The sequence below is a fragment of the Ruditapes philippinarum genome, unplaced genomic scaffold (assembly GCF_026571515.1).
Source record: "Ruditapes philippinarum isolate M1 unplaced genomic scaffold, ASM2657151v2 ctg10042_1_1_1_1, whole genome shotgun sequence".
Classification (NCBI taxonomy): domain Eukaryota; kingdom Metazoa; phylum Mollusca; class Bivalvia; order Venerida; family Veneridae; genus Ruditapes; species Ruditapes philippinarum.
Window position 1 is genome coordinate 11,534 of NW_026864255.1, and position 22,189 is coordinate 33,722.

The 22,189-nt window shown below is 32.9% G+C and overlaps 1 protein-coding gene across 1 annotated transcript; it reads left to right on the top strand.

The window, feature by feature from the left end:
* Positions 1-1,265: 1,265 nt before the first annotated feature.
* LOC132724999 (uncharacterized) lies at positions 1,266-12,514 on the top strand. Its single transcript, XM_060709993.1, has 10 exons — positions 1,266-1,408; positions 4,531-4,573; positions 5,453-5,498; positions 5,771-6,024; positions 6,348-6,484; positions 7,132-7,307; positions 9,008-9,098; positions 9,929-10,139; positions 10,377-10,494; positions 10,879-12,514. The coding sequence occupies exons 2-10, from the start codon at positions 4,535-4,537 to the stop codon at positions 11,100-11,102; spliced, it is 1,296 nt and encodes a 431-aa protein (XP_060565976.1). The 5' UTR covers positions 1,266-1,408; positions 4,531-4,534; the 3' UTR covers positions 11,103-12,514.
* The last annotated feature ends 9,675 nt before the right edge of the window (positions 12,515-22,189 follow it).

The following is a 22,189-nucleotide window of genomic DNA, read 5'->3' on the forward strand; positions in this document are numbered from 1 at the left end:
TATGCCTATGCTTCAAAATATTTTACTATAGAATTTATACTCCAACTTAGTTTGTATATAGCTTCAGGGTTTGTTTACATCCAATTTATGGTGTCATTTTCTAAGTCTTTATCTTGTTATATTAATGGCCATTTTCAAAAGAAAACCTCCACATTTTTATTTGTTTATGTTAAAGGAACATCATTTTTACGATATTCACAAAATTGTTTATATATCAACTTACACGAATATGTTTGATGTACATGTATTTAGTTATCTATGTTTAAAATTCTGTATGTGTGTTAATGATATATGTTGTATATAATTCATTATGTTTAAAATAAATAAGGTCATTCACTGACCATTTAATCACACATGGCATTGTTTTTCCTTACACCGGCCGTCATAAAAAATATTAAATCAATATAACTGTAGTAATGAAATCAGAAGATAGTTCAGCTATATATCAGATGCATGATTACTGTACATATAGTTGAAAACCTAAAATAAGAAAGTTTTCAGAAACTCAAAATGTACTGATATGTATATAAAACCATTATATATATATTCTATGTACAATGTCGATATCATGCAAATTAATTCATGTTCATCAACACATTATAACAATGTCCTTTGTTTGCTTCTTTTTCAGGCTGTATTACTACAAACACAACAACAACCTGATTTTCATATTTTCTTTTACACTTTACAAAATTTAATATGATAATAATTTTTATAATACAGTTATTGTAACATTTTTACTTAAGTTTCATAACTATAGTTGGGTCTCCACGTGAGCAAATCTGTGCCAAATTCAAGGTATTTCTTTTATCAAAGCAAGCAAAATTTTGACTCGGAGGCAAACATACTCTTCATAAAGCCACTCATTCTCATATTTGTATGTTTTTGCTGTCAAAGGACCATCTTCTTATACTATACTTTTTTACCTTATCTACCAGACTTCTTACACTCTGGATAACAGAAAGAGGTGCATAATTAAATTCCACACTTTCATCAAAAAGTTATATAAATTTTTATCAGTTATTGCATGAATCCTATATCCGATCAGCAGACAAGACAGACAGACAAGTCAGACAGCAGACACGGTAAAAAACGCAGTAAGGGAAAATTGGTTTGAGTCAACACAAAACATTACATGTATATAACAACATGTACATTACAACGAAATCAAGAACTAATGTAACTTTTAAGATATCAAGTCAAGCATGTAAAATGGTTACACCCGTGTTCATGGTTTTGCTTCAGTACCTTCTAACATGTGTGATAATTTACGAAAAAACGCATCAATGCATCTAGGTATAGTACCTACCCTTTACGGTCTGCTAAACATTTTAATGTTAGTTATATGAAATGGTTTTTTGTTTCGTCGAACAAAATTATACATAAATGGTGAAAGGAATATATTCACGTAAGTATTTTACTTGTCTTTTCTGCAAGTGATTTATAAAAGTACCTTTTTTCCTTATTACTGACATTGCTGTAAGTTTAACTGATTTCTTAAATTTTTGTTTCATAATCCACATAAGGTTTGTATTAGAGAATAGTTATTGAAGAACATGTATACAACATTGAATTTTATTTATCTTTCTTACCGAATATTTTAATCCGTAACCATAATCACGTTGATTAGCCTGGCCAATTTAAACGCTTGTTATTTCAATTCGTTATCATTATAACGCCGATCCAATCCGTTATCATACTCATGCCGATTACTTCTTTACGGCAGAAAACAATAACAATTAAACAGAAATGATATAGAAAACACCATGCAGTAAACAGTTGTCAGGTAGTAAACAATAGGCATTAAACAGAAATAAGAAGAAAGACAAATTGGTCAGGTAGTAAACAATAGACATTAACCAGAAATAAGAGGCAGGTCACATTGGTCAGGTAGTTATCAATAGGCATTAAGCAGAAATAAGAGGCAAGGCAAATTGGTCAGGTAGTAAACAATAGACATTAACCAGAAATAAGAGGCAGGTCACAGTGGTCAGGTAGTAAACAATAGAAATTAAATAGTAATATGAGAGTAAACAGTGGTCTGGTAGTAAACAATAGAAGTTGTATCATAGTTTGGGGACCTTTCTGTTGAAAAAGTGTCAGATTTAAATCGTATACATATACATGCACAGTGCGGTAACTGGAGTGCAGGTATCAGTTACCCGCACTCCAGATAATGCCCGTGGATTGGTTCATTTTTGCCGGGGTTTACATATTGTGACGGCAGAGAAAGGGAAAGGGGCAGAACTATCATAATCAAATGCTCGTTCATTGGTTATTTTTTTCTGGGGTTTCATATTATGACAACAGGGAACGTGCTGTCATGTTTGACTATGATACAAAAGAGAAAGAACACCAAAACACTCGGCAATCTGATTTATACTCGGGGGCTACGCCCCCTCGTACAAATCAGATAGCCTCGTGTTTCGGTGCTCTTTCTATTACTTAACCAGAAATAAGAGGCAGGTCACAGTGGTCAGGTAGTTATCAATAAGCGTTAAGCAGAAATAAGAGGCAGGTCACAGTGGTCCAGTAGTAAACAATAGAAGTTAACCAGAAATAAGAGGCAGGTCACATTGGTCAGGTAGTTATCAATAAGCGTTAAGCAGAAATAAGAGGCAGGTCACAGTGGTCAAGTAGTAAACAATAGGCATTAAAAAGAAATAAGAGGCATTTCACAGTGGTCAGGTGGTAATCAACAGGCATTAAACAGAAATAAGAGGCAGGTCACAGTGGTCAGGTGGTAATCAATACTCATCAATAGGCATTAACCAGAAATAAGAGGCAGGTCACAGTTGTCAGGTAGTAAACAATAGTCATTTAACAGAAATAAGAGGCAGGTCACAGTGGTCAGGTAGTAAACAATAGACATTAACCAGAAATAAGAGGCAGTTCACAGTGGTCAGGTAGTAAACAATAGACATTAAATAGTAATATGAGAGTAAACAGTGGTCTGGTAGTAAACAATAGACATTATCCAGAAATAGGACATTAAAAAGGGTCAGGTAGAACAGAAAAATGGCAGGAAACAGTGGTCTGGTAGTAAACAATAGACAATTAACAGAAATATACCAAAAAACAGTGGTCAGGTAGTAATCAATAGACATTAAATAGTAATATGACAGTAAACAGTGGTCTGGTAGTAAACAATAGACATTAACCAGAAATATGACATTGAAAAAGGGTCAGGTAGAACAGAAATATGAAAGAAAACAGTTGTCTGGTAGTAAACAATAGCCATTAACCGGAAATATTACAGAAAACAGTGGTCTGGTAGAAAACAATAGCCCTTAACCGGAAATATGACAGAAAACAGTGGTCTGGTAGTAAATAATAGCCATTAACCAGAAATATGACAGAAAACAGTGGTCTGGTAGTAAATAATAGCCATTAACCAGAAATATGACAGTAAACAGTGGTCTGGTAGTAAATAATAGCCATTAACCAGAAATATGACAGTAAACAGTGGTCTGGTAGTAAATAATAGCCATTAACCAGAAATATGACAGAAAACAGTGGTCTGGTAGTAAATAATAGCCATTAACCAGAAATATGACAGAAAACAGTGGTCTGGTAGTAAATAATAGCCATTAACCAGAAATATGACAGTAAACAGTGGTCTGGTAGTAAACAATAGACATTAACTAGAAATATGACATAAAAAGGGTCAGGTATAACAGAAATGTGACAGAAACAGTGGTCTGGTAGTAAACAATAGACATTAACCATAAATATGACAGTAAATAGTGATTTGGTAGTAAACAATAGACATTCAAAAAAAATATGACAGTAAACAATGGTCAGGTGGAACAGAAATATGACAGTAAACAGTGGTCAGGTAGTAAACAATAGACATTAAACAGAAATAAGATAGAAAACATCCGGCAGTAAACAATAGCCATTCAATTGAAATATGATAGTAAATAGTGATCAAGTAGAAAAACAACATGCATTAGACAGTAATAAGATAGAACAAATTAGGCAGTCAAGTAAACAATAGACATTAAACAAAAATATGACAGTAAACAGTGGTCAGGTAGAAAAGCAATAGACGTTAAACTGTAATAAGATAAAAACAAAAACAAAACAAACAGACAGACAGTTAACAGTGATCAGGTAGTAAACAACAGGCATTAAACACAATAAAATAAGTAGTTAAAATATCAGTAAGCAGTTGAGAGTGCACATAAGTCAAATAAAGGAGTGGATAGTATATATATATAAACTTTGTAAAATTCCAAACAATATACAAGATAAAAAGTTTTATTTCAAAAATAATAATCTTGCAAATATGGCGCCAGTCCAAGTCCATAACTTTGAATCTTTACTCCAAACAAAAAAGCGTTTTAAAATATTCTATAGAAAAGGCTTATGAACGTTCCCTTATAATTTGTAACAACATTTACGTAAATGAATCATAAATTATGCTTTACATGTACATATATTTATCTTTATTAATGCTATAAACAGAATGTGTGCAGCATGCAATACTATATATTGCAATCATAATAGTGTTTGTATCTTCTACAGGGTCATGAAAGGGTCAACACCATATGTGGCATTATGCTGCCTTGTAAGTAAAATATTAAATTCCTCCAATGTTCATTAATTAGCTGATATAAATTACATACTATTTCTTAAAAGAAAAACACGTTACAATTTAAAGACTTTTAACAAGTATTTTTTTAACTTTATGCTTAATCTTGTATCTTAAATATAGACAAAATATGTTAGACTCTAGACTTGATCCGTGTTTATTAGTCATCAAATTACTCTTTTCTCCAAGATATTCACAATGGTAGCGGTCCGACAAAAAAAGTAATGATGCTTTTTATCAATATGATTTCTTTTCTATATGACTCTTCTGTTACCATTATGAGTAAAGTGCGGTATAAGATATAGTACAAATTACTTTGGACCTCATAACATTATAAAGTGACCCCCCAACCTGCCCTCAACATTGAACGGACCTCTCCGGACTGACTGATCGGTCACTATAATGCATTAATGCTATGAGGTCCTCTGTGGTGGTGATGTTGGTATTTTTCAATCCCTATCACGGCAGTAAGCCACACAGTTCAGCCACCAAATCGTTTCTGGGCAGTTGCCTTTACTTTCGCAAGGGACGGATAACTTATGTACATTGTACATGCCAGAATAAAGGTACAGTGCGAATGACCGTAGAAAGGATTTCATGATCACAAAGAAAGCGACCTGCACCGTTCGGGAATCGAACCCGGGTCGCCCGATTTACAGTCTAACGCTCTACTTATTGAGCAAACCGGACAACCCTGAGTTATAGTCTGCATGATCAGATTACACGGATGTGCTTGCTGGCTTTCCTTTGTCACTCCCGTGTGTGAAGAACCAGAACAAAATTTAAGACATGATTTCTCCATTATCTGGTCTTGTCTAAATTTATGAATATATATTTGTTTGTTAATAATTACAGAGCCTGTTTGTCGGTATAGAAGCCCAGACAGAACCTGTACAAAACGGTAATTATCTTTATTTGATAAAAATACATTAAATATCATGCAAACACTTCTCTATGTAAAGAATATTTTCTGTTTTTACATTATATCCATTTTCAATTTTATATAACCTTACCAAGTACCTTACTGTATCCACTTGTTCATAAAGTCTGCTGATCTACCCAGTGTTTGGCCCTTCATGGTGTACATATATATTATAAAACAAAATGAATGTACTCATATATTTTTACAACGTAAAATTAAAATATCACCAATTCTAAATCATATCATTTCAGGCGCTATGTCGTGCATTCTTAACACAGAAACAAACATAATGACAGCAACCATGGCAATCTTTAAGAAAACCTCCATAGTTACAAGAGCTTTCTTCACGAAACTTGATTCTTACGACATAGAATACAATCAAGCCGGATGTGTCTGGTCCGGAACCGGAACGGATGAAAATCCGTTTAAATCAACTGTCGAGGTTGACAGCTTAACAAATATGCCGCCCACAGGAAAGAACGGTTGTGGATATGAAATTGTTGATGTATGTTTGTAAATTCAATGTGTATGTTAAACTTGATATATTTGGTTAATGTTTATCTATTACCCCACAAAGAATGCGAGATATTGCCCCTTCCCCCAACCCAAGTCAGAATAAATATAATTTTGGACAACAAATTACTCTGAAATATGTAATATAGATGTATTCTACATATAAATCATTAGACATAAAGGTAATGGCAAACGTTTATTTTTTTTATAATTGTTATTCAGACACTGTCGCATCTTAAAAAAATTCTGCACATGAACTTAGATTTATATAAAATTATTACATGATATCTTTTCACTTGTACATGTATTTTACAGATACAGGAGCAGATCTACCGTTGGACTGTTTATAATCAAATACAGAACGAGTACGGGCGGGAAGGTGATGTTGTATTTATATTTGAATGTACAGGGAAAAACACACCAACTTCCGGCACAGTTACAGTACAATTGGCGTGAGCTTTATTTTCTTTTATAATGGAATTATTAAATGTGAACGCGTGATTATATAAATTATTATTTTTTTTATGTTTTTTATGTACTTTAAATTAATTTTCTTAAATGTCTAGCGTGAAAGTGTTAAACTTCGCGTCAGATCCGCTCGAATGTCTATGTAATTTGGAACATTCGTTTATCAATGTTTTTTTACAGAAAAACTTCCATACCTTTTATACAAATGTATCTATTTGGAAAGCGTTTGATCATAGCGTCGCTTATTTGATTCGTTTTACACATGTATTGTAGAAATAACCAAACTTTCGTCGAGCTTTTTAACCCAACTTTTTTCGAGCTATAAAATGAGTGTTATATGCACTAGTCAATAAGCACGTGTCAAAGATACTTAGCTGTGGTTTAACTTTGGCATCGATAAGTCTAAGGTAATATCCAAAAGGCAATGCCGAGGATTTTAACTGGCGTTAATTTGTCTATAGGAACATTTTCCACAAGAAAGAGCCTTTACCGGGGGTTAAAACATAAGAATAAGTCCCAGCTCTTCCCAGAAGATAGAGGAAATGGGGCGTTATCACAATTAACTATTGAAGATGACGGTTGTCATTTTCTTCTTTTACCGCTAGGGTTATTATTTCATATGTATCCACAGAGCACAAGATAAAGTAGGAGAAGCCGTTAGAGTGAGACCAGAGAATCAAATGTCTGTGCTAGAGCGGTTCGGAAACAGTGATGTGTTCGGCCAGGTGGTAACAAATGGCATTCATGTCGGTCAGGATATCAAACTCCGGGTTCAGACAAAAGTAAAAAATCAACAAACTAGGCAAGGTAATGAATAGAAACAAAATCACTTAAAGGAATTTTATTAAAACAATGTTTGTTTTAAAATTTGACATAGTTTAAGCAGAGTTCACATTGACAATCCGATCGATTAAGCATGCACGACTTTACGATCGGGGACTGACCACTGTGACCAGGCGTCCATAGCACGAGTGGTCAGGGTAGTCTACTATTGTCTGCATTCCTACCCGAAGAATTCTGACGTGTTAAAAATGCGGGTAAGAATTGAGAAGTCAATATGTCAATTATGATAATTATATAGTGAAAACGAGTGTTCATTTGAATTAGATAAATTTACCGAACAGCATCTGATCATCTTGTGCAGATCCAGCATAGATCGGAAAAATCGATTAAATATCGAATATGTTCATGGTGTTGAAATCATCGGGGAGACGTGCATGGTCATGCGAATGCTCATGCGTCGACCCTATACCTCTGAGTGGTAATTGTGGATGATCCAAAATAACGTTTGCTGTAAATGTTACATAGGTCATTCTATCGTTTATAAAATAAACCATCATGAATTGGAGTATGTCCGGCATATTCTTACAACATATTCTCAAAAAACAAAACAAAAAACAAGTCATTGAAAAACTACATACAAAATAAATGAGTCGCTATTGTTTACGCGACGCACGCCGTTGCTCATTTCAAAAAGTTTTTTTCGTCGCTATGGTATGGTAGCTGGTAGCTGATTTGTTACACTTTTACGCGTCGCGTTGTCGCTGACAACAACACGACGAAGCACCAAACGGCGCGCTATCGCCGTGTCAACTTGTCGTCCTGTCGCTAGCGAAATACGTTGTCTCGATGCGTGTTTGTCGCGATGACAAACGTCACGTTTGCCAGGTCATAATTTGTCTTCCTAACACGAGCTAGATGCTCATCTAGGCTGCCCTGGCCGTCAAAAAACTAATACTAAAGTATTTCTATATTAAAAAAAAGTTTACTGTTCAGAGTCAGAGTATATTCCATTTTGGTAGAATCGGTCATCTTTTGCATTTGTGGCTTTGTGTGGCGCTTTTTTCACCTGTATTGTTTCTTCAATTTAGACATACAAAACGTGTATCGTGCAATTGAACAGTCGTCGCAAAATCTGCCTGCGCCGCATACAGTAGGTGTTACTATGGTTATAGAATGGCATGTTGCGCTTGCAATTTTTACTCAATATATTATTTTTCTATCTTATCTCATTTATTTAGCATTCCGATTTTTTTCAATATATGGTTAACTAAATTTAAACCACATGTGACTAAGCCATTGCAAAAGCTGACGTTGTTTTGGATCACCCCTCGTGTAACATTAGTAAAGCATTCGACGAGGATTTCGGGCGTTTAGGCCGGAACGGTAGTAACTGTAAGAGTCTGACTTGATTAGCTGTACTATAACTGAAATCTCTGACAACCGGTCTGGGTATTCAATGTATATATATTTTAGTTATCACTAACCAGTGTCATCTTGTATTGGTCCATGACAAGTGTCCTTGACAATATTTCAGTTTCGTCTACAAAAATGGAAGGAAACCAAAACAGCACGTTGGTTAAACTTATTATAAATCAGTGCACGTGTGCACTATGATAAATTTAATTATAACTCTCGTGACACTGTATATTGTGTAAATCTAATATTCAAAAATAAGCGAACATATATAAAATGTAACAGACAATAATAAGTATTTGTATTTTCAGCAAGCATAGACCACTACGGAATATTTGTGTATAGCTGTGATTACAGGATAGAGGAGAATGCTCCCCCAGTACAATTTATACAGATTAACGGGTATCATACCTCTATCATATATATCATTAGTTAAAAACATTCTTAAAGGTTATATGGTCGTATATAAACGGTTATTTGCATATAATAATAAATTATATTGCAAACAACCGTTTACATACGGCCATATAACTTGGCAAGAATCTTTATTACGAATTTATAACCAGCCTTCAAATTCTATAATGTGTGATTTTATTATTTTTTATATTGATGTGTTTTTTAACGTTTTCTCTATTTGTTGAGTGAATTTTATACGTAACTATTACACATGTTGGCTTATCCTTTGACTTTGACCGTGTTTATGAACTGTGTTCTTATATTCTAAAATATTCTGTCATGATAATTCTCGCCGATATAATAATTACCCTTGAATTAAAATTAAATGTCTTACGATAACAAGGCGAAACCATAACACCATGTTTCGTGATAATAATTATGTCTGTTTTGTTTTGTTAATGTGAAAACGTGAATACATGGTGAATTTGGCACGTTTCATTCTTTTTTTATCTTCCTTCAGTCTACACGAAAAAAACTGTTGTGCATACTAAACGCAATGTAATTTCTAAAACTTTAGAATATGATTTATTGTAGATACTGGGGTTTTTTTAAAAAAAAGACTTTTTGCTGTAGATTGAATTGAAAATTTGCAAAACTGTATTGAGAAGTACGTTAATTTGAAAATTAAACTAAATGTGCCATAAGATTTCAATTTGAAAGTCAATAAAATGCATGTTAATACTTGTATGTGTGTGTACTTTGCTCTTTCTATATAAACTACATGTATATATGATGTAACATGCATTGATATTTTTTACATTTTTAAACAATATTAGGTGTCCTAACAGCATTTTCAACGATCTTGGGGGTGGATTTAAATTTGCACAGAATGCTCCTGCCAGTGCAGCGAATACACGCTGGTTCCAAACTGAAACGGACATGTTTAAGTTGGTTCCCACCGACGTTCCCGACAATAGCTTCTACTTACTACGATGTTATGTCGCCTACTGTTACGGACCGGAAGGCTCGGACAACAGATGTCAAGATGTAAAATTTTAAAGCAACTGCTTATTTCTACAATATCTAAATAAAGGGTCGTTTAAACTATGGTCAATCATGTAATAAGACCACTCGTGAAGGGAGACCACTTTCCGTAATATAATATGCTTTTGCGATTATTGTTTGTACATACTCGTTAGATCATAGTTTAACTGATATGTATATTTTTATAGTAAGTTATAAAATGCTTGTACTATCAAAAACCTTGTGTTGTTTTTGCTTCAGTATTGTAATAGCAATATTAGACGCAGACGATCGTTTAACGGCACAGTTGAGAGTATCACCATTAAAGTTAAAGTGAATAAGAATGTGAATGTCAGTAACGGAAATGAAAAACAAACTGGTAAATACAAGAAGCGATTTTTCCTAGAAAAATATCATTTGGCAAGGTGTAAGATTTTTGTCATTGGCAAAATGAATAGAACAACACATCTGGTCATTTTACTGTGCAAAAATGCTTTAATCAATATACATTAACAAGTATTATTATTTCAATTATTCATTTAAATGGTAAACAGGGAAGCCAAATCGGCATCTGTTATCTGGGTGCATCTTAATATAATCGCTATAATTTTCTAATATTAAAGTGTTGAAAGTTTTGGAAGTAAGTCTATAGTTCACCTATAACCCTTTATCTATACAAAAAGGCAACTTTGGGTTTCAAATTAGATATTTTAAAACGTGTATAACTCGCTCAAATCTCATTTTTTCTATGTGTATGTTATAGATTCTGATGAAGCAGATATTATGGTGATTTTGGCAACAACCATAGCTATGATGGTGTTTTTCCTAGTTATAGCTGTCGGAGTGATATGTTGCTGCAGACGATACCGTCGTAAACCGGAAACAGATTGGAAGGATACGTCAACTACCAGTTCCAACAAGAACATTTTACCTGATTACCCAACCAATTATTACCCTGCATATCCAATAAATAATCCAAAATTTTAAAAAATGACTGATATCAGTACTGTAGAAAAGTATATAAAACCATTGTCAAATACAAAAAAAATGCACGTGACAAGTTTAGTAGATAATGTTATGTATTTACTAAAGTGAATATACTTATTCTAATTGGCTGTTACTTAAAGGCCCATTTAGCCTCAGAAATGCTATCATTTTTATTCTTTTTTTTTTTCATTTTGTTCTTACTTATCTTGTTATAGTTTCCAAACAGTTACTTATTGGATATATCGATAAACTATCATTTGCTCCTTTTCACTTTAAGCAAATTAGTATCAATATAGTAATAGAGTATTTTGTATGAAAATTTCAAAATACTGCTATGTTTAAATTTTGCTACCTAAACAACACGTACATGACTGCATGTTCATCGTTCCTCTATTTAGGTGTGTAACATATCAAATGCTCTTAATCTATTACGAAAACATTATGGAACACATATCCACATATGTTTTTTTTAAATGTTGATTTCTGAGGCACAATGTGCCTTTAACTCATTATTGAATATATATACAAATATATTTCCAGAAAAATAATTTCCAAAAAACCTCCAAATATCTCTTTTCTGCTGATAACGGGATAATGTGAAAATATTTAAATTAGTCTAATCAAAACATTCAATACAACAAACAATATTGCTGCTGACTGATTTTTTTTATAAAATTCATAAACGTTATAAGTATGTTGTTTCCTTAATCGTATGGTTCGATTCTCAAAAGAGTTGTAACATACAATATATCTGTTATTTAGTACACATGGATATAATGTTATGGAACAAAATATTATGCTGCTATCTTAAGTAGGTTTTACCTTTTACCAGTAATTTTGCGGATGCGCTATTAAATGAAAAACATTTCTTTCAAATAGATATTTTGGAATTATTCTTTTTCAAAACTAAAACAAAAATGTTGTAATCTACTGACAGCAGATATATAGTTTTATATACACTTTTATGATTAACCAGGGTTTTCGGCTGTGAATATCTTTGTACTTGACAAATTATATAATATGTCATTTTTATTACTTATTGCTTTGGTTTTCTCAAATATTGTTAATATTAAGAACATTGAATTCTAAAAAACCCATAAATTATTTTAAGTTTATCAATTTTTATCATCAAGATTATTATTAGGCTTTTCTAGACACCAATTTTCTTAATTTCTCACTCTATTCATTCATTTGCTTAAGTTATAACATGAAATTAGTTACTGAAACAATACTTCAAATTAAATGTCACTGAAATTTGATATCACACAACTACATTCAAATGATTTAACATAACTTTGACTAACTTTGGGAGGGAGCCTAACCCTTTTGTATGTACACTTGATTATGTTTGTAAAATTGTGAAATTGCATATCTTGTGTATATTAATACAATAAAATTATATTGAACTAAAAGTTGTCATTTCGTGAATTAAGTTCATGAATTATCATTAAACGGCAGTTAATCCCGTTTATAGTTCCAGATATGTATCCCAGACATCAATATAACTATATTTTATTTCAATACAAAGTTCGTCCATCCAAATCTAGTGTCCGTGCAGCTTCAAATCAATTATAATAAATTTTACCTGTTTAGTATACACATGTACAATAATAAGACAATAAGAAACATATGGATTAGAGAATATGTTAAACTGGGGCGCAAAAGTTGAACTTAGAAAAGAACCACTAAAAATTCCACATTTCATTTTCAAGTACAAAGCATCTGTGTGTGACAGGATTTTTTTATGTCAAACTTTATAAAGAATAAATCAACACTGACACAATTATACATCAAGCATCTATAGTCTTAAAGAATTTTAAAGCTTTTTGCTACCTTAGATTATGTAAAGGTAGTGACACCTTGGATGGGGTAAATTTAGAAGCCACAGTGGTATAATCTAAAAAACTTGGTCAAAACCACAAACACAATGCTGTCTTTCAAATATGAAGCCTGTGAAGTTAGGTTTCTGACAAGAAGACTTTAAGGCCTCGACGAAGTCAAATTTAACCCTGAAAACACACACACACACACGCACGCACACACGCGCGCGTACATATAAACAAACACAGTCAGACGCTACAAAGCGTAGAGCTATGATATATGGAATATAACATTTCGTAGATCACCTTACAAGTTGCACAAAATATGGGGTGGGGAGGGGAATGGGCTACACCCTTAAGGTAACGTACTTTATATCAGTCCACACAAATGTTAGATTTTAGTTATGTTACACTGTCTTGTGGTCCTTAAACAAAGTTGCATACCATGTCCCATGAACCAAAAATAGCATTCTCATGTGTTGTTTTAGAAATATTATATAGATTTATTTTATTTCATTTAATGCACTTCTTGAATTTAAAACTATGGACATCATTTCACAATCACGAATGACCAAGGGGGAAAATATTTATAGTTTGATCAAATATCCTACACAAATATTAGCAGGACGTCCGTGGTCCATAAAATGCCGTACGGCGTCATTACTTACAACTTTTGGTTTTCAATTACGAAATATCAACTTACGACTTTGACAAAACTTGATAGTGATAATGTATCAGGAACAGTTTATCTCACCAGAACCAAAGGTACCAATGGTGCATTCTCAATTTCCCGCAAGTGCAGCAATTTGCAATTGTCAGCAGCATCGTCATCTGAGTTTTAAAAACTGAAAAAACTTTTAAACCCTTTTCAACAGATTTTTCAGCATGTTTTTCCTGACTCTAAATAAATCACCCGAAGCGTTACTCGGGGGGAAAGCAAAACGACGGGGCCCAAGGTAAAACTCATCTGAAGTACTGAATGAATGTTTAAATTTCGGAAAAAAGGGGAAGTGTTTTTGCGCTGAAAATGGTCGTTTTGAAAGATGTCTTGGTATCTTGTCCTACTGCTACCATCTACCATAGAAAATGAATTGAATGTCTATTTTATGTCCCAGTACCAACGTACATAGAACAAGCCAGCTAACAGACCTTCTTTCTCAGCTACGAGATCTCACGATCGTGACTCAGTTGGGTTATTGTCCAATACATAACCTCCTGTCATAGTAAAATTTTATTTTTGGCAAGAATTTTAGAATTGAAATATCACAAAGCAACTAGTGAACAAATACTTTTCATGTTAATTTACAAACACCATTATGTAAGCCTATATTAGAAATGCTAACTTTTTTCTAAGTTATATTATTTTATCATCTTTTTTTTAATTAACATACATGTATATGTCTATCTGGTTTCATCTTGTTCTATCTTTTTTATTCATATGACCCAGGTGGAAATTAGCCTTCTAGCTAAATGGGCTATCCTTGTAACCATAGATCACATTAAACAAAAATATTGTATTATTTCTTTTTATTATCTGTATAAATACCGACACATTTTTATCCTCCATTACAATATCTTAACGTCTATTTAAACTTAATAGATAACAATATAATTTTACACAGATTTTGTGCTCTTAGTTATTGGCGACGTCGGTGATATATATATATATATATATATATAGTAGTAGTATTAAAAAAGTTTCTAATAAAATTCAATAAGCACATTTTCGGTTAATGTTTTGGTAAGTTTATGGAAACATTTCCTCTACATTTTCCAAAACGGGCATAAAGTTAACAATTTTAAGTCCCGGATTTACATAAAAAATGTTTATATCATTTGATTGGAATAAACAGTATATAAAGCTGTATGCCTCCAACCACAATATGAGGAAAATCTTGAGTTAAATGTGTGCCATTTGCGCCAAAATATCTCCGTTGCGTTATTTAGTCATACCGGTAGGAGCAGCAAAATTTCGGTACACGGTTCACTCGGCCGTATAATAGTGCATGGTGATATTGTACCTGTAATGTTCACTGTTACTATTTATCGGAAAATGAAATAGTAAAACGCTATTCAGAAAACAATACGGTAATCGATTTATACAATTTAAAAGATTAAAACGGAATGAAACATCCACGTAGCGCTAATTTTCGTAAATGATATTTTCCGATTTTTCTATGTACCGATTTGTTCACTTCGATGTTAATTTTCCGTTAAAGTTAAGTCGTATTTTGAAACGAAGTAGACTTTAGGCTTTAAATAAGATTTGTTCACTACAATCAGATACGCAAAAATGGATGCCTCCAGCAATCAGTCTGAACACTGTGGAGAGGTCTGATGACCTCTCCAATTAGCACAAGCATGTAGTAAATCTGCACGTGAAAGTCGTGCATAACAGTTATCTACAACTGAAAGGAATGTCATTCAGAGATTTATAATGTATTTCTACGTGCATTGGGGAAAATCGTAATATGGACCAATGGGACTATGTTGGATAAGACTTAGTCAGTAAAATATGAGTAATGGCAATTTATAAATTTTACACATAGATAATATGTACATGTACTTGTATAGACATCTGTTTTATGAAAAAAATAACTTCATTTGTGAATAGGAAATTATATACAAAGAAAATGTTGAGAGAAAAATAAGCACGCAATTTAAAGGAAACAAACAAATTAACAAGTGAGAAATATTAGATAAAATCTTGAATTACTGATGGAGGCATTAGGATTATTGAAAAGCCTTTGTAATAGAATTAATGAATTTCACGAGGCTCCTTAAAACATGTATTTATTTGACCCTAATAGTGATTTCAGCGAAAGTTCGCGTTCGTGTATTAATTTTGCGTTTTGGAAGAAATGCTCTCTTTGTCTCCCGAAAAAAACTACAATGTAACAAGTAATACTGTTCCACCGTGTATATCCAGTAACGCCGGAATGTGAAAATAACGCACGATTCGTGCAATAAGTAACGCATAATTGTGCAATGAATTGCGGATACCGTACAGGATTTCCAACGCGGTATGTAAACTGGCCAATATATTTTTTATTTAACGAACTGAAAAAAATGAATAGCCGCATACGACATAACTCTTAATGACATTTTTAGAATCTTGTGATTAAAATAATTGCTGTTACTTGTATCATCCCATACTATAAATCAAACATTGAAACATAAAAATTATACGCGAAAGAACAACTGACTTCAAGAAATTTTCCTAATGACTTCCAAAATTCCTTGAAAGGAAGTCCTGACTTCGTAAAAAAATTCCTAGTGGAAGCCCTGGTTTGCTGGCGTCGCACATTCTTGTTTTATTTAAATCCGTACGATTTGACAGATAATTTGCTTTAGAATCGTGATAGTTATTTCGAGCTTTAAAGCATTTCGGACCGAGCCAAGATTTATTAGTGTTTGCTTATTTATTTTCTAGAACATACTTAATTGTTACCACCTTGTTAGCTATTTAACAAATGAATGAATATCACTAGACCTCTGTACAATAATCTTAATCTCTCACAATGAAGATGTTGATATATACAGTAGGGTTAAAATACCCGAAAAAGGTGTTAAATTGTAACAAAGACTTTTCAGAATCAATAAACATAAAAAGCACTTTTAATATCAAATACATTTTTTAAATAATTCATTAAGAAATATTTAATTTATAAGAGTAATTCAAAACTAAAATGATAACTTAAAAAAAAAATTGGGGGAGAACTGTCTGCATATTTCCTGGGACATACGATAACGTTATCGTATGTCCCAGATATTTCAGATTTGGGTGAGAACCGTAAGGGGAGGAAACGGTTTGGGAGAGAACCGTCTGGACTGGTAATGGAGAGAATAGTCTGTCATTCTTATTTATGTTTATATAACTGTTATCTATGATGTTGCAAAAATATAATTAACATCATAATTATGACTACAATATTTCCGATACCAAATCGTCAACTATTTAACAAAACTTAAAATTAAAATATAATTATCATTTCAACTTACTTAAAATGTTTAATGTCAAATGTTTAAATAAGAATGTACTTTTTTTCAAAGTAAATTGTAATTGTATTGGAAGAACACTTTTAATTTGAATAAACTAAGCATGCTTCGATTTAGCATAATATCATTTAGAGGTGTGATACATTTAGTTAAAAAAAATCGGACTCTTATTATTATGGCACCGCCCGGTATAGTCTGTATGGTAATAGGACATTTCGGACCATGGACGTTTCGGACCAGACACTTCGGACCAGATTTTGGGACACTTCGGACCAGATTTTGGGACATTTCGGACCAGATATTTGGACATTTCGGACCATGTGTTGGACATTTCGGACCATGTGTTGGACATTTCGGACCATTGTTTTGGACATTTCGGACCAGATTAAATATTATTTTTTGATATATTAGGCATCAATTATTCGATAAACTAAAGAAACTTTATATATATATTGAAACAATGGAACGATTTTACACCTATCCCGATTTAGATTTTATATATTTTGCACTATTAATGAAGAAAATTAAAAAACAAACAAGCAATGTTTTAATGACACACGTTTGCAAACAATTTATTTTAAATTGTATTTGTATTAAAATATATACAAAAAGACATGGCGAAATAGATTATTTACAACATATTCTTATAAAACAAATACATTATTGACTTCAAATTTGTTTACAATTAATCAATTTGTTTGTTGTTTATTGTTAATTAAAACTGTACTTTAATCGCATTCCAATCTAATCCAATCAATTTAAATATTTGTTGTAAAATTAGGTGAAAATTACATACATACTTCTTTAATTGAGTGAATCGTAACTTAAACGAGTTCTATTCATCAATTAAAACGTGTGAAAAACTGCATTGACAAGGATGTCGTTGTTCTTTAATACCTGCTAGATCACGATTTAATTTGGATAAAGTTGACTTTAAATATGTATATTCAGCGTATATCCTACGCTTACCAATATAGATCTAAAGGTATTCTATTATTGTTTTAATTTTTTTTCAATATTAAAAAATTGTCAGCGTATAGAAAACATAAATGAATTACGATAGAAATATTTTACATGGATAGTCAAAACAATGGTAATATAAGCTTATCAGAAAATGTAAAAATCGCGTCGGACAGGTCTTTATACTGCATGCATTTTGAATATCATAAAATATAAAAAAATGTCAAATATTGTAAATACATCCTGAAATAACAAATAATTATATATAAAAAGGAATATATGTTCTGGTCCGAAGTGTCCCCATCATGGTCCGAAATGACCATCGCATGGTCCGATATGTCCCAAAATCTGGTCCGAAATGACCCAAAATCTGGTCCGAAATGTCTGGTCCGAAACGTCCGTGGTCCGAAATGTCCGTAATTCGTCTGTATCATTCAAACGTTTATGGGAGGAGTTCGATTGTGTGGGAAGTAACTTGCAAACGTCTGGGTTATACAGACTACGTTGGTTAGCATGTTTCAACTTAAAAAGTGAAATTTATGTTGCAATTTACCACCAATTTGTCACCTTAATCCGCTATTGCAGTTACCACAGTATGAGATTTGTTGTTTTTATATGCTTTCTTTTATTTATGTTTCATCATTTGTACTAAAGCATTTGAGTATTGCTAATACCAACTTCACCAAACCTTACCAGAATTTCATCAAGTCAAGGTCAAGATAATATAGCCCTGTAGAACGAACAATTATATGATTAATTCAATAATTATATGTAAGTAGGCAAAGTGTGAAATTAAAAAAAGGCAAAGCCTGTGAACAGGGAAGCCAGTAAAAAAAAATGTTCATTTTTTTTTTTTCGTTTTTATCATTCACAGACACCACGTCCACAATTGGTCTATCAATATGTGCATAAACCATGGATAATTTTTTTGTAAACCATTCATCAAAATATACAAATTTGCATATTACGACCTGGTCACTTGTCTTGAACAGTTGTAATACGGGGAAGTCAAAGACCGGGCCCGCGAAGCGGGTCCGGGCTTTGGCTTGCCCGGCTATAGACTACACGTGTATATTTAAAAAGAAAATTAAATAAAAAACAAATTAAAAAATATATAAATTCTATACCTATCAATGAAATTTTCAGTGTCAGTTCAAGTCGGGCGCCGCCATTTACAATGTAACTCAATGATAATAGGCGGGGTATTCCGATAACGGAACAAATCTCAACTTTTCGGATTATTAATAATCGCCGAGTGTTCCGAGTGAAAACGGAAGCGGTGTATGAAATACCGAATGACACCTTTAAAACGGAAAGAATGAAAGGATTTTTTAACGACTTCCCCGTTCATGGGCTTTGCCTAATTTCATATTATGAACTTAGGCAAAGCCTATGAATGGGGACGTCGACTTAGAATTTACGTTAAAGTTTTTGTAATAGTTCAAATATTTTCAAAGTCCATTGACATATGGCTTTGAAACTTTGCACACTTGTTCACCATCATGACCCCAACCTGTAGACAAGAGGTGGTAACTCTATCAAGCATTTTGACAGAATTATGCCCCTTTTTAGCTCGACTATTCGATAAGAATAAGTAGAGCTATTGCAGTCACCCGAGCGTCGGCGTCGGCGTAACCACTTATGTTAAAGTTTTTGTAATAGTTCAAATATTTTCAAAGTCCATTGACATATGGCTTTGAAACTTTGCACACTTGTTCACCATCATGACCCCAACCTGTAGACAGGAGGAGGTAACTCTATCAAGCATTTTGACAGAATTATGCCCCTTTTTCGACTTAGAATTTACGTTAAAGTTTTTGTAATAGTTCAAATATTTTCAAAGTCCATTGACATATGGCTTTGAAACTTTGCACACTTGTTCACCATCATGACCCCAACCTGGAAACAGGTGGAGGTAACTCTATCAAGCATTTTGACAGAATTATGCCCCTTTTTCGACTTAGAATTTACGTTAAAGTTTTTGTAATAGTTCAAATATTTTCAAAGTCCATTGACATATGGCTTTGAAACTTTGCACACTTGTTCACCATTATGACCCCAACCTGTAAACAGGAGGAGGTAACTCTATCAAGCATTTTGACAGAATTATGCCCCTTTTTCGACTTAGAATTTATGTTAAAGTTTTTGTAATAGTTCAAATATTTTCAAAGTCCATTGACATATGGCTTTGAAACTTTCCACACTTGTTCACCATCATGACCCCAACCTGTAGACAGGAGGAGGTAACTCTATCAAGCATTTTGACAGAATTATGCCCCTTTTTCGACTTAGAATTTACGTTAAAGTTTTTGTAATAGTTCAAATATTTTCAAAGTCCATTGTCATATGGCTTTGAAACTTTGCACACTTGTTCACCATCATGACCCCAACCTGTAAACAGAAGGAGGTAACTCTATCAAGCATTTTTAGCTCGACTATTCGAAGAATATGAGAGCTATTGTAGTCGCCCCGGCGTCAGCGTCCGCGTCGGCGTCTGCGTTGGTTAAAGTTTTTTGTAAAGTCAAATATCTCAATTATTACTTGAGATATTCAATTGAAACTTACAATACTTATTTATAGTAACAAGCTACATCAGATTGACAAGTTGGATAACTCTGCCTACAATATTGACAGAATTATGCCCCTTTTTAACTTAGAAATTTTGGTTAAAGTTTTTTGTAAAGTCAAATATCTCAATTATTGCTTGAGATATTCAATTGAAACTTACAATACTTATTTATAGTAACAAGGTACATCAGATTGACAAGTTGGATAACTCTGCCTACAATATTGACAGAATTATGCCCCTTTTTAACTTAGAAATTTTGGTTAAAGTTTTTTGTAAAGTCAAATATCTCAATTATTGCTTGAGATATTCAATTGAAATTTAAAATACTTTTTTATAGTAACAATGTACATCAGTTTGCAAAATTGCATAACTCTGCCTGCAATATTTGCAGAATTATTTGCCCCTTTGAAACTTAGAAATTTTGGTTAAAGGTCTTCAAATATATTTACTTGAAACTTTACACATGCACTTAGGGTCATAATTGGAGGGTCATAATTGTATGTCACTGACCAAGTTCCATAACTCTATCTTGCATTAAGGCTGATTCATATCCCCTTTTCTACTTAGTCTCTTGGTTAATGTTTACATGCAAGTTTTACATATCTCAATAACTATTAAAGATATTTATTTGAAACTTCACAAATTCATTAAGGGTCATAATTGTAGGTCACTGACAAAGATCCTTAATTCTATCTTACATTTAGGCTGATTTTTCTCCCCTTTTTCAACTTAGAAATTCATGGTAAAGTTTTGCTTGTAAGCTGTTATCTCAATAACTACTGAAGGGTTTGTGCCTTTTTTGGGACAATTTTATGCATTCATAATAATAAAGCAGTTATTTACTTGATAAAACATCTTAATAACAAGCCTTTGTACCTTTTCTGTCAAATTTATGTATTCATAGGTAATTAGTATTATTATACTCAATAAAACACCCTCGTGACATTACCTTCCGAATAGTCAAGCCAATACTGAATAATTAGACTCTCTCTAAGGCCTATAACATGAATTTATAAAAAAAAAATAGCCCTTTTGTGAACTTAAAAAAATTAACATTATCAAGGCTCTTTTACTATCAAGCACTTAGAATAGTCAAGCGTGCTGTCCTACCGACAGCTCTTGTTTTTACTATCAAGCACTTAGAATAGTTGAGCGTTGCTGTCCTACCGACAGCTCTTGTTCGACTTAGAATTTACGTTAAAGTTTTTGTAATAGTTCAAATATTTTCAAAGTCCATTGACATATGGCTTTGAAACTTTGCACACTTGTTGAACATCATGACCCCAACCTGTAAACAGGTGGAGGTAACTCTATCAAGCATTTTGACAGAATTATGCCCCTTTTTCGACTTAGAATTTACGTTAAAGTTTTTGTAATAGTTCAAATATTTTCAAAGTCCATTGACATATGGCTTTGAAACTTTGCACACTTGTTCACCATCATAACCCCAACCTGTAGACAAGAGGAGGTAACTCTATCAAGCATTTTGACAGAATTATGCCCCTTTTTCGACTTAGAATTTACGTTAAAGTTTTTGTAATAGTTCAATATTTTCAAAGTCCATTGACATATGGCTTTGAAACTTTGCACACTTGTTCAACATCATGACCCCAACCTGTAAACAGGAGGAGGTAACTCTATCAAGCATTTTGACAGAATTATGCCCCTTTTTCGACTTAGAATTTACGTTAAAGTTTTTGTAATAGTTCAAATATTTTCAAAGTCCATTGACATATGGC